The 15,000-nt window shown below is 38.5% G+C and overlaps 1 protein-coding gene across 3 annotated transcripts in view; it reads right to left on the minus strand.

The window, feature by feature from the left end:
* Positions 1–15,000, minus strand: part of LOC115213895 (cadherin EGF LAG seven-pass G-type receptor 1) — a 233,783-nt gene that overhangs the window by 28,520 nt on the left and 190,263 nt on the right. For all 3 annotated transcript variants that reach the window (XM_029782866.2, XM_036504669.1, XM_029782865.2), the window contains exons 19-24: positions 11,052–11,151; positions 9,977–10,127; positions 8,720–8,786; positions 5,983–6,046; positions 4,617–4,711; positions 2,591–2,720 (exon numbers count right to left, since the gene is read on the minus strand). In XM_029782866.2, the coding sequence (XP_029638726.1) occupies positions 2,591–2,720; positions 4,617–4,711; positions 5,983–6,046; positions 8,720–8,786; positions 9,977–10,127; positions 11,052–11,151 (607 nt within the window). The remainder of the gene's footprint in view (positions 1–2,590; positions 2,721–4,616; positions 4,712–5,982; positions 6,047–8,719; positions 8,787–9,976; positions 10,128–11,051; positions 11,152–15,000) is intronic.

The raw sequence follows: 15,000 nt of genomic DNA on the forward strand, positions 1-15,000 counted from the left end.
AATTGGCCCCGCTCTCTTTAACATTACACCAAAACACATTAAAACAGAAACTGACCCTATAGGGTTCAAGAAGTCTTTGGACAGATTCCTTCAAGAAATCCGGATAAACCCCCTACACCCGGATATGTCTCTGTAAACAATAACTCTCTACTTGAGTGGGCCATAGTGCCCAATTTCTGACTTGAAAGACTTCACCAGGTGGTGCTATTAAGTTAGACATGGCCTGGGCCAATAATGGCCGAAACCTATCAAAGTATCAAGTATCAAAGTATATATATATACATATATATATTATGTTATATATATATATATATATATATATATATATATATATATATATATTTTTTTTTTTTACGCATTCACACAAATACAGACAAGTATATATGCACGTACGTATGCATACATGCATATGTATGCATGTATAAACAAACACATATAGATTCATACATGTGCATATATACATATGTATATACATATACATATAAACATATACGCATAGTATATATGCGCGTACATACATATTCACGCACATATATATTCATATATATATACATTTACACACACGCGCGCGCACACACACACACACACACACACACACACACACACACACAAACACGCAATGACGTATGCAGACATGCTGATATATAAGCTTAATCTATAACTATGTGGCCAATAAAATATATTTTGTTTGCGCCCAAAGGCTTCGCCAAGAACCGTCTTCTAACACCGAGTTCCTTATGCTAAGAGGCTTGACAATGTTTCTCTGAAGTTTTTGGCCCAAATACACACGCACACACACACACAGACACAACACACACACACACACACACACACACACACACACACACACATACACACACACACACACACACGCACACACGCACACACATGTACATAGATGCACACACATACATATATATACAAATGTACGTAAAGAGATACACACACACATACATATATACATATGTAAGTGCACACACACTCACACACACATGCACACACGTGCATGCATAAATATATATGTAAGGATACACACACACACACATGCACACACGTGCATGCGTAAATATATATGTAGGCATACACATACACACACATATGTGGACAAGTGGCAGAAAATCTTTCGCCATTCATCTTTCTGGAGAGTAAATGTATACATATGTGTGTGTGTGTGTGTGTGTGTGTGTGTGTGTATGTGTGTGTGTGTTATATATATATATATATATATATATATATATATATATATATATATATATATATATAGTATATAATATATACTATATATATATACATATACATATATACATACATATATACATACATACATACATATATATATATATGTATATATATGTATGTATATAGTAAGAGAGAGAGAGGGAGAGAGAGAGAGATAAACACTACATCTTGACAATAAATCACGAAATAACTGTTTCAGCCAAGTCACAAGTAAACATCATGAACGACCGCTATATATTACTACTGGAGTACCCCGCATTTATTGCTTGACGTATATTATTAAAATTCATTACATATTTACATTTTTCTACTTAATATTGGATTGGTCGACAGAATCCGTAATTTTTTCCCCATTAAATATAAGATAGACTCGTGAGAGAGTTGTATAGAATAAGTACTAGTGTTTGCTCTGTCTCTTGGCGCTCTGAGTTCAAATGTGTTCGAAATTGAGGAAACATAAGACAACGTGATGGCCACTACAGGCAATTTGAGGGAGAATTTTTTGCTATTTCTAACAGTTAGAAATAGCAACAAAATCTCCCTCAAATTTGTCGCTAATGTCTTAAAAAAGGAGAGCATACTGCTTAGTGTCGACGGAGTTAGATAGCGTCTGAAGAAAAAGTCGTGATGGTAACGGTAGGAAAGTCTCTGGGCATGACTTTACAAAGCTAGCCAGACTCGATCCAAACAACAACAACAACTACTGTGGAGGCGCAATGGCCCAGTGGTTAGGGCAGCGAACTCGCGGTTGTAAGAACGCGGTTTCGATTCCCAGACCGAGCATTGTGAGTGTTTATTGAGCAAAAACACCTAAGCTCCACGATACTCCGGCGGGGTGGGGATGAATCCCGCTGTACTCTTTCACCACAACCCACAACTTTCTCTCACTCTTTCTTCTTACTTCTGCCACAAAGCAGAGGATCCATGGTGTAACCCACTATGGTGTGGTAAACTTTTAGACTCTAGTCTAGTTTTCGAATTCTCTGTACCCGAGGATGGTTCAGCTCTCCACCCGTTAAAATCCACCGTTTACGGAATGAAGATAACAACGTAGCTTTCGCGCACGTGCAACCGCCAGTCTATCGCGTGTGGTGGGTGGATCTTCGAGTTTCCACACGCGTTCTTACTAGCTTAGAGTAGGCTCGAATTAGAGATTATTCTTGGTGGCTAGTGGCGTGAGTCCTGATTTGAAGAAGAAGAAGAAGAAGAAGAAGAAGAAGAAGAAGAATGAGAAGAAGAAGAAGAAGAAGAAGAAGAAGAAAAAGAAGAAGAAGAAGAAGAAGAAGAAGAAGAAGAAGAAGAAAAAGGAACATGCCACTTTAATAAAGGAAAATGAAAGAAAACAACATACCTGTAAACAATTTAGAATAGTAAATATGTAGGTGAATACCAGCGTGGAACTGGAGTCGACAGACAGGAAACCGAAAGTCCATGTAAGCCCTAATAATGGCAGTAACACTGCAGTGGCTTTAAGTCCAACTCTGTGGAATATAAGAATCATGAAGATTAAGAAATGCGAACTGTAATAATTCATATCTGTCTGTCTAGTAGCAACATGAGATTGTTTATACGATATTTAGTTACATGAATGTATGTGTGTGTGTGTGTGTGTGTACGTATTTTTATGTTATGTAGGATTTTTCTTTGAGTTTTATTTGAGTTTCTCTTCAGAAAGTTCACGTCGGTCGCTAACAAAGCTACAAAACTTTTTGAGTTGAGAGAGTTCCCGGCGTTAGTAAATATATGGTTGAGTTTGTGTGTTGCTTGAACTGTCAATGCCGAGGTCGACCCAAGTGTGTGCATCTGTTCACATAAGAAACTTAGATGAATTTATGCATGTATATTTGTATGTATATATGTATCTAATAACAGTTTTGCTCAGCTCCACATTACTAAGTTTCGTGGACGAGACATGAAACTAAATCATCAGCTGTTTGGAGACAAAATGGAGCGAATTTGAAAGAAAATCTAAATGGCTCCTTGGTAAGAGCATTTAGGCCTTCATTGGTCAGCTCAGGTCCTGAAGTTATTATTGCTATCATAGTAACATCAGTTATTTTATATCTAAGTCCATGTGATCGAGTAGATAGGATGTGAGCACTTTGATCCGCAGGTGTTTTATATTCTGCCATTGTGTTGGCCAGTTTGACCAATGTGTTGGTCAGTTTGACCATTGTAGTATATCCAGGTTATCAGTGGCTAATGGTTTGAAGTATATAAAGAAGACATACATCTGTCGGTAACACTATGGCAGATAAATTTTTGCTATTGATGGATAGTGAGGACTGGCACAAGGCCTTAAATATGCGCAGAGTAGGGCTGGTTTATTACATCGACTCCAACACTTTACTGCATTTTATTTGACTGCGGCTGGATTTGAACTCAGAAAGTAAAGATTCGGGACAAATTTCCTTAAAGCATATTTTACCTACGACTTAATGATTCATTGTCCTGGCTGGTAGAAATAATTCGTAGAAGTCTGGTGGAACTAATTGTTTCCAACACAAGCTTGTAATTTTGTGGAAATTTTGATTGAATATTTCGATCCCACTACTTGACTGTGGTAAGAATAATAGTATCTGATTTAGGTAGGAGATTAGCAATTATGAGGATTCGAAATCGCAAGAAACACTGCGGACCGATGATCTTACGATACATCCAATCCGTTACAAGACTGTAGTTGGAATAAATGTTTCAAATTTTAACTCAACGTCAGTAATTTTGAAGGGAGGAGATAAATTGACACCGTCAAACCCAGAATATTACTGGTACTTCATGTTATTGTCCCCAAAAGAACGAAAGGCAAATTTGAACGTCAGCGAAATTTGAATTGAAAACGGAAAACACCAGAATAAATATTGCAAATCACTTTTTCCAACGCCCTAATGCTTCTTCCATCACTTCAACTTAACAAATATAATAAAAAATGTTTCTAACTTAGATATAAGACCATCACCCCGAACGAGTGAAAGCGTCATCTCACCTCGGTGAGATTCGAACTCAGAATATAAAAAGCTGGAATAAATTTTGTAAACTACTTTTTCCGACGCTCTAACGATACTGCTTTAACTGTTTCAAGTTCTTCGTACCAGGCCAGGGGTTAGTCGATGCCAAAAGACTTCAGTACTTGGTTGATACTGTATTTTATTGACTTTAGTATGACGAACAGCAAATTTGAGCTCAGCGACGCTCGATCCCAGGAAGCGAAGAGCCGTTGCTAAATACCGCAATGGATTTTTTTCGGTGCTCTACCGATCCTACCAGTTCACCGCGGTATCTTTAGTAGAAATAGTAAAAGAGAAAACAAAACAAAAACAAAAACAAAAACAAAAAAAAAAAGGATAAAACAAAAAGTGCTATTTGCAGCCATAGCTTACCGTACAGCAGATGTCTCTTCAGCAATAGCTCGGTGGGAAGATCGAAATGAACGCAGCATAACTCGAATGACGATTGCCAACACTATAGTGTTTAGCTGGACAGAAGAAATAGAAGAATGAAAGATTGAAAGAGATAAATAAATCAATGAGTGAATGAATGAACTGTTTTCTCAATGGCTTTAGGCTCGGATGCAAAAAAAGAGACAAAAACAAAACATCGGTCAGGGCTCCAAGTGACGTCAACAGACTACTAAACACGATGTTTCGGCGTGATTTTGCCCCTTCGGTGGAAGATACTACTTCGGTCATCTGAAGCTAAGTCAGATCATTTCCTCTTAAATATAAAAAACAGCCAACCCACTCACCATCATCCCTATTGTTTTGTTTGTTTTCTAAAGGGGTTGGTTGTGGTTTGCTGGTGAGTGCCCACGGTCTAGTGTGTGCGAAGGTGTTTAAAACAAAAATAAGTGTTCACATAGTTATACTGATCATCGCTGCTTCGTGAACTTGTTCTAAATTGTGATTTTTAGAGAGGAAATTTAACGGAATTTCGAATCAGGAATCTTTCTTTTTGAATAAAGTCCGCACCCACGAAGCCACTGAGAAACCTAACATGTTATGTCAGTTTCCACAACACCACTATTACAGTTGCTATCAATGCAACCACATACAGTCACCAGCATATTACGGCTACCGTCACGTACGACGACGACAACAACTACCACCACCGCCGCCGCCGCAGCCTCATACCACTACCGCTGCAGCCTCATAGTACCACCACCATCGCAGCCTCATAGCACCACCACCACCGCACCCTCATAGCACCACCACCACCACTATCACCACCTTCACCACTACTACCTCCGCCCCACTTCCGATCGGTAACACTACCACCACCATCGCTCGCACAACATCCAAGTAAATCCACCATCATCACAACCTCCACCACTACCACTACGAATATCACCGCCGACCACAACATAATACCAACACCAACAAGTCCACCACTACCACAATCACAAGCACCGTCATAACAGCTACATACACTACCACCACCACCACCACCACCACCACCACCGCCACTACTACCACCGCCGCCACCGTCACCGACATCAGTATGAACAACCAACAGATACACAAGTAGGCACAGAGACTGAGTCGGTGAATTACTATTACAGCTAAAATATTACTTCTGTCATGAATAAAGTCTCACATTTGTAGATAGAAAACGCACCGATCGGAAGTTACAAGAGAGAGGGCGAGAGGAAGAGAGAGAGGGGGGAGAGGGAGATAGAAAGAGAGAAGTAGAGTGAGAAAGAGAGGGCGTAAGGAAATAAGTATGTAAACTGTGATTTGGTTGACTCACCACTATCACCAGGGCAACCGTTGGCACAAACAAAACTAGCAGACTTGAACTTGTCATCCAGCATCTGTTTGGAAGAGAAATATTGAAACGGTATATATGTGGGTGTATAGCAAATATATATATATATATAGACACGTACACACACACATATAAACACTATATATATATATATAATATATATATATATAATATATATATATATATATATATATATAAAAATATATATATAAATATATATATATGTATATATGTATATATATATACATATATATATACATACGTATAAAGGTATATACATCTACACAAACGTACATATATACATGATGCAGGTAGGGAAACACACACTATATATAGACACAAATATACATGCGATTAAAACCTATCTACACATTTGCATACATACATACATACATACATATACAGGCATGCACACACACAGTGGATATACATCTAGATTTTATCTGTGTGTGTATACCTATATATGTGCATATATACACAGACACACTATATATATGGATATATATACAAGCATAAAAATATAACTACGTGCGCCAAGTCCATATATATATATATATATATATATATATATTACATGCATTCCAGTCATGACCTTCCAGATGGTTATCATGCATAGTGTACCAGAACTAATTATTCTAAGACAACATGCACAAAAGTGTTGAAACAAAGTAAGACGACGAATAGAAAAGCTCCAGCTGGGACGTTTCTTCGTTGGGTGTGTCCAAATGAGCCTACTCGACTCACAGCATCTCGCCGCCAGCTATCGAAACTTAATAAGGCTTGTAGTTATTGGAGCCTTAGCTTACACCAGGAGGGTAAGCAAATGTGATTACACACACTAGCGCACAAATATACGCAGACATGTTCATGTTTATATACATACATAAACGTATGTATGTATGTATGTATGTATGTATGTATGTATGTATGTATGTATGTATGTATGTATGTCTTTGTGTATGTATATATATGTCTTTACCTTTATATACATGTATATGTGTACACAAATATACATGCGCGTACATACATAAGTGGCATGGGAAAAGAAGGGCAATGCATATACATATATGATATGAATGTACGCTACATATATACATGTATATGTAAGTGTGCATTTATGCATTACATACATACATACAAGCATACATACATACACACATACATACATACATACATGCATACATATATATATATATATATATATATATATATATATAGATAAAAAGATAGATAGATAGATAGATAGAGGTTTATATGCTTTTATGCTTTGTGCGTGTGTATCCTCGGTACACAACAAAGTTTCTTCTTAATGTCATGTTCTTCAAGACATTGCTTTCCAATAAGCAACTCATTTCTCATATTAGCCGTTGGTCAGTTGACCTTGGAGAACAGCTTTAGGAATATTACAGCCAATTTTAGATTTATTTGCCAACGACTAAGATGCACCAAAAATACTATTTCGTTGGTGTTTGACATGAGTAGTAATTTGTCAGTGTATGTGATAGATCGGAAATTACAACTCTTGGTTGTTACCAAGGTGGTTTTAAAGCTTATTTGTTTTGTTGTTCATAGGTAGAAGAATTATGTTTAGATGTTTATTCTCATGCTTACACTCCGACATCATTTCTTGTCTTTTGTTGCGCATCTTAAAAATAAAGCTGTTTATAATCTCAGGTAGGAATCCCGAGGATATTGTACAGCTCCATCTATACGCGAAACATTTTAATGTTTCATATTTTTTCTTTTACCTACAATTGGACATCATCCTAAATCTTTTACTGCAATTTATATATAAACGTGCAAGCATACATGCACATATACATACACATATACATAGAGAATGCGACAAAAACTTCTCATATTTTACATGGATATTAGAGTGGCCGTAGTTATAGTCATAGGCACTGTCAAATCCTTTTACAAACGCTATTAAATAAATATGTGGAGGTATATGGCCTAGTGGTTAGAGCAGCGGACTCGCGGTCGAGGGATCGCAGGTCCGAATCTCAGACCGGGCGATGTGTGTGCTGATGAGCGAAATATCTAAGTTCCAGGCGGCTCCGGCAGAAGCTAATGGCGAACTTCTGCCGACTCTTTCGCCACAACTTTCTCTCACTATTTTCTCCTGCATCTTGCGGCTCACCTGCGACGTACCGGCGTCCCGTCCAGATGGGGAACCTATACGCCAAGGAAACCGGGAAACCGGCCCTAATGAGCCAGGCATGGCTCGAGAAGGAACAAACAATTACGTTAATATATGTTCAAACGTACATATATAACTACATCCATCCGTACACAAACACATATCTACGCATACATTCCTACACACACACATCTACGCATATATTCCTACACAGAAATACATGTAATATATATATATATATATATATATATATATAGTCAATTCAAATAAATAAAAAATAAACGAACGTGTGAAGGTGCACAAAAACTTATTAGCTTGACGCTCAGTGAAAGGAGAGAGTTTGACGTTTTGAGCATGGCTCTTCGTCGGAAAGGAGAAAGGGAAAAGTCTCAAGATGGAGAAGAAATCTCCAACAGCACACGTGTAGTTACATACATACATACATACATACATACATACATACATACATACATACATACATACATACATACATACATACATATATATTTATATAAGTGTACACGCACAGGTGTATACACGCACACATATATCTTCATAAAGTTTTGTTATACGTACATGTTTCCTTGTCCATAATTATCGAATGCTAATGCGACAGGAATTCCGACGATGACCAATGGAACACCTGACAAAATAAGACAAAATGGTTTGAAAATATTTTGGGTATTTCAAATGTAAAGATTCCTGCGGAAGAAACATATAGTAAACATGCGCGAATGATTTATACTTATGTGTATATATATCATAATTCTAAGTTTAGCACTCGGCCAGCAATTTTGTGGAGTGGTGAAGTTCATTACATCAATACCAGTACTTGGCTGGTACTTATTTTATCGGTCCCGAAAGGAAAATGCAAAAGAAAAGAAGTCTCGGTGGAAGTTGAACTCAAGCCATAAGTATCCGAAAGTAATCCGGACAGAAATTTTTACCAACTGCCTAACAATTCTGTCAGTTTGGCGCTTTAATCGTAAGTTCTTAAGCTATACTACATTATAATATATATATTATATATAATATATATATATATATATAATATATATATAAATTATATTTGTCTTCGGCTTTAGAGTCTGACGAGCCGTTCATGGGCTAGGCCCTTTAAGGGATGCGAAACCATTGGTCACTCTATGACCGCATATAGACTTACTGCATATATATATATATATATATATATATATATATATATATATATATATATATATCTTTCCATAGGCTGAAACAGCTGTAAGAAAAGAGAGAGGTTGAGAGAAAGAGAAGGGAACCAGAGAGAGAGACTTAGTAAGACTATATAAGAGTGTGAAAGTGTGTATGCGGGCATGTGTATATATGTATGCGTATGTAAACAAGACAGAAGACAAATTGAGTAAGAAATCTGAAATCAATGTGTGTGTGCGTGTTTGAGAGAGTGAGAGAGAGTGAGAAATAGTGTAAAAGAGAACGAGTGTGCTTGTTTGCATGCATGTGCGCAAATGATATTGTGTATGCGCGTGAGAAAGAGAAAGAGAAAGGGAGAAAGGGAAAGAAAGAGAGAGAGAGTGAGAGAGAGAGAGAGAGAAAGAGAGAGAGAAAGAGAGAGAAAGTGAGAAAGAGAGAGGGTGAGAGAGAAAGACAGAGAGTAGGTGAAACAGATGAGAGAGAAAGAGAAAGAAAGGGAGAGAGAGAAAGAGAGAGAAGAAAGAGAAAAGAAGAGAGAGAGAGAAGAAAGAGAAGAGAGAGAGAAGAAAGAGAAGAGGAGAGGAGAGAGAGAGAGAGAGAGAGAGAGGAGAGAGAGAGAGAGAGATGTAAAACCAGTTCCCAGCAACTGATTATACTCACCCCATCCAATGGCGGCATATTTTTTCAGGTGACTTCCGGTTTTAAACACTTTCACCAGAACAATGTAAAGATGTATCCCTTCAACTAACATCCAACAAAACATTGCCATCATGACGTAATGGAGAAATATGGCGACCACTTTGCACGCCACCTATAGGGAGAAACAGGAGAACCTTAGAGGAAAATTTGCTAAAAGTATAAAATTGGATGAGCTTATGATGATGGTGGAAACGATGGTGATTGTGGTATTGGTGGTGTGTGGTAATGGTGGCGGTGTTGGTTGTGGTAGTGGTTGTAGTGGTGGTGGTTATGATGGTGATAGTGATGGTGGGGGTTGAGGTCGTGGTGGTGGTGGTTGTAGTGGTAGTGGTGATGATGGTGGCGATTGAGGTTGTGGTGGTGGTTATGGTCGTGAGGGTGATGATAATGCTAATGGTAATGATTATGATGATGATAATGGTGATGGTAGTAATGTTAATGACAATGTGACAGTGATGATTGTGTTGTTTTTGCTGGTGGTGGTGAGGCTGGTAGTCAGGGTGTTGCGGGTGGTGATGATGATGATAGTAGTGGTTATGATGATGATGATGGTGGTGGTGATCATGATATCAACGACGACTATAATAATGATGACAATGAACAATAATGGTGATTATAATGACGATCTTCATAATAATGTTTTCTAAATTAAGCACGTGGAGGCGCATGGCCTAGTGGTTAGAGCAGCAGACTCACGGTCGAGGGATCGCGGGTTCGAATCTCAGACCGGGCGATGTGTGTGTTTACGAGCGAAACACCTAAGCTCCACGCGGCTCCGGCAGAAGGTAATGGTGAACTTCTGCTGACTCTTTCGCCACAACTTTCTCTCTTTCTTCCTGCGTCTTGCAGCTCACCTGCGACGAACTGGCGTCCCATCCAGGTGGGGAACTGGGAAACCGGCCCTTATGAGCCAGGCGTGGCTCGAGAAGGAACAAACAACAACAAATTAAGCAGAGGGGAACAGCCAAGAAAATTGATTCCAGAAACCTTTTATCTTCAAATGTTAAAGAATATAGAAATATGGAGAACTATTTACCGGACTATCTTTCCTGTCGATGCCAATCAAAAATATGAGTTGCACCAGAATTATTGAGACAGCCAGGTTTTCGTGAATTCGTACTCGGTCACTGGACAGCCTACGGGAAATAGGAATAAATGGGAGAGCGATATATATGGCAGAACGATATTAAAATTAAACATTAAGATATACCATTAAAATACAATATTATGGTAGACAATTTAGGTATACCATTAAAATGCAATTTGAAGTACATTGAGACACATCATTCACTTAAACTGATACTCAATTATAATACAAGACGATAGACTGTTAAAACACCATTAAAATGCACAATCAACGCACATTAAGACATTCCGTTAAAATACATTAATACACAATTGAAATACAATATTAAGAAAGAATATTAAGACACTATTAAAATACAAACGTCATTAGAATGTAATTTTAAAGATTTAGAGAACTCTAAGTCTAGCCGGTTCCCATCCCCAATGCTGTGAATTAGGTATAACGGACGCAAGCCACATCTCTCTCTTTCTCTTTCTCTCTCTCCATCGATTCCTGCTCCTGGCTGCTGTTGTGCGTTCAGCAAGAGATATTTCGGTCCATTCTGCGATGGCCTCTGGGCAGCATCTTCACTACCCGCCCCCTCTCCCGTTTCTCAATGAGTTTTTCCTCTAGGATGTAGTTGCTGAGTTTCTGGGCTCTGATAACATGCCCAAAATACTGCAGCCTTCAGTTGCCAAAACTCTTTATCTGTTCCCATTTCTCCAAGTACTAACTCGTTTGTTGAATAGTCAGTCCAACTGACCTCCAGTATTCTTTGGTAGTGCATTGTGTCAAGTACTTTGAGGTTGACAGAGTCACTTGCTCTTAGGGTCCAGCTTTTACACCCACACATTCTAACAGGCCAACCTAGTATCTTCAGGAGCCTTGATTTGATTTTATTATTAAGAGATCTAGGGCAGCGAGCTAGCAGAATCGTTAGCAGGCCAGACGAAATGCTTAACAACATTTCGTCCTTCGCTGCGCTCTGAGTTCAAAGTCCGCCGAGGTCCACTTTAGGGTTGCTAAAATAAGTAGCAGTTGAGTAAAGGGGGTCGATGTAATTGACTTACACCGTCCCCTACAATTGCTCACCTTTTGCCAAAATCTGAAATCATTATTAGTAGCTCTATCTTTCTAGATTGCATTGAGTGCTTTTAAGGGGGAACTTGCTGCCTCGAGTTGTGCTCTTACTTTATGACCTCCACCTCCTGATTGTTCTTTGGAGTGTCCAGATAGTGAGTTTCAAGGGGACTTATATGACCTATATGACTTCTATAAATTATTCTAAGTTACGTGATTAAAATAGGAAATGCACATGATACAGATGTTGTTGACGTATAATGGAAACTGCCAAAACGTCGGCGGTTTGCTTCTTCTTATCTGCTCTGTCTGTCTCTTTGTATGTATGTATGTATGTATGTATGTATGTATGTATGTATGTATGTATGTATGTATGTATGTATGTATGTATGTTTTCTCCTATTTTTAATTACTTGAAATCTTCCTGAAAAATGGAGCTGATTTCTAACAAAGATACAAATCGCCATCGTTGGAACGTCGATAACAATATGAAATACATATTGTACACTTAAAAAAAGTGTTGCATATTTTTATTGTTCCGCTTACAGATTGCATGTATGTACGTATGTTTGCGTGTGTATGACTATGTGGGTTCGCGTGTACAAGTGTATGTGGGGTTGTGCTGGTGGAAGAATATGTGTCGCGCATACATCTTAAAATGATATAAAATAAAGTTCTCATTTGCATAACTCCTACATCTATTATCATTTACGTCCTCTCTCCCTCTTCCTCCTCCTTCATTTACTCTTCGTCAGTCTTTATGACTTTTCCTCTCTACTCCTTCTGCAACTCTTATGTTAACTTTTAACCCTCTTTGCATCTTTCTTTTTGCTCCCCTTCTCTCTTCTCTCCATTTCTATACGACGGAAAACGTCATTGGAGAAATCAACAAACCAACATTCATATCGGTTATATATATAATATTTTATTTGTTTCAGTCATCAGACCGCAGCCATGCTGGGGCACCGCCTTGAAAAAGGACTAAGGTTTCATATATAATATGTATGTCAGTACACACACACGCACGCACGCACATACATACACACACACACAACACACGCTGGCCGGCCCCTCTAGCCTAGCCAGCGAGGTGGTACCATTCGAAAGCTACAACAATTTAGATACATACACACACTCATACATACACGCGTGTACGTACGAAATTTGAGTAAATGGCTGCCTTTGACAGTATAAAGTTCTTCGCTATTAATCGAAACCAAGCAATCATCATACAGAATTCCCCCCCTCCCGCTACCATCCTCCGGTTTCATCACAAGTGTTATGTTTATTTCGTTTATTTCCGTCATTACAGGGTATAATTACTTAGACTCATCGACCAGTACTGATTTATCTCCCCTACTAGTGCACTGATATCGACATTAAATAGTCATAAAACATTATATTTGTATGTGTGTATGTATGTATTTGTTAAAGGGGACAACAAACGTTAAGGCAAGACAAACATCATATACGCTATTATTATTATTATTATTATTATTAGAAAAGATTTTGATAATAATTACATATGACTTGTGATGTTTGTCTTGTCTTAGCGTTTGTTGTCCTCTTTAATAATCATATATCCGCTATATCGGAAATCTACAATGGTTTCATAACTCCTGTCACGGCTGTGACCTTGGAGCCCTGGTAATCCGTTACAACACTTATCCAGCGTACTTAGTCGTTTTGATTACCTGTGAACTAAATCCCCATACTTTGTGTGTGTGTGTGTGTGTATGCGCAGGCGTGGCTGTGTGGTAAGATGTTTGCTTTCCAACCACACTGCTCCGAGTTCAATCCCACTGCGTGGCACTTTGGGCAAGTGTCTTCTACTATCTCCACGTTATACGGGCTTCAACAGAGATGGTTCGGATATGTAATACATGCATATGACTTGTGGTCTTCTCGCAGGATCCTCTATGATATGTACATGACGATCGTCTGTCAGAGAATTAAAAGGCGTTTCGAAGACTAACTGAAGACAGCTGGTTGAATATGATGCAATGTATTTCAGGTTGTGATGGTGGAACCAGTTGTTGTACTGGTGCTATTGACCTATGAAAGTATTCGTTATCAGCTTTATTTAGTTTGTTGATAAAATAATGAATATCTCTAGAAATTTGTCCTTTAAAGGGCAAAACTCGCTATTTCACCACCATCCGTTCATTTTAGCAGTGTCACTGCTGTATGGTTATTGAAGATATAATGGAGAAATCTATGCAGCACTTCTATCCAGGAAAGCGAGTAAAGAGCCATGTAATCTCTTCAATCTATCTGTTCCATGAACAGTGTGCTACCGAAATATACATTATGGATCAGGAACCACAAATGTTAACGGTTTCGCAAATAAAAGTGGAACTACCCACTACTGGATTCATAGTATAAGCATTAGCAAACAACTACCCCCCCCCCCACACACTAATAATAATAATAATAATAATAAATTTGGACAAATACACATCATTTGATCACTACCCTTTTCTCTTTTGTTTCAGTCATTTGACAGCGGACATGCTGGAGCACTGCCTTTAATCGAGCAAATCGACCCCAGGACTTATTCTTTGGAAGCCTAGTACTTATTCTATCGGTCTCTTTTGCCGAACCGCTAAGTTACGAGGACGTAAACACACCAGCATCGGTTGTCAAGCGATGTTGGGGGGACAAACACAGACACACAAACATATACATGCACACACACACACACACACACACACACACACACACACATATATATATATATGCCTGCATGATACGTGATATATGTATATAGTGGAGGCACAATGACCCAGTGGATAGGGCAGCGAACTCACGGTCGTAGGATCGCGGTTTCGATTCCCAG

This window comes from Octopus sinensis, linkage group LG7, assembly GCF_006345805.1.
Source record: "Octopus sinensis linkage group LG7, ASM634580v1, whole genome shotgun sequence".
NCBI classification, from domain to species: domain Eukaryota; kingdom Metazoa; phylum Mollusca; class Cephalopoda; order Octopoda; family Octopodidae; genus Octopus; species Octopus sinensis.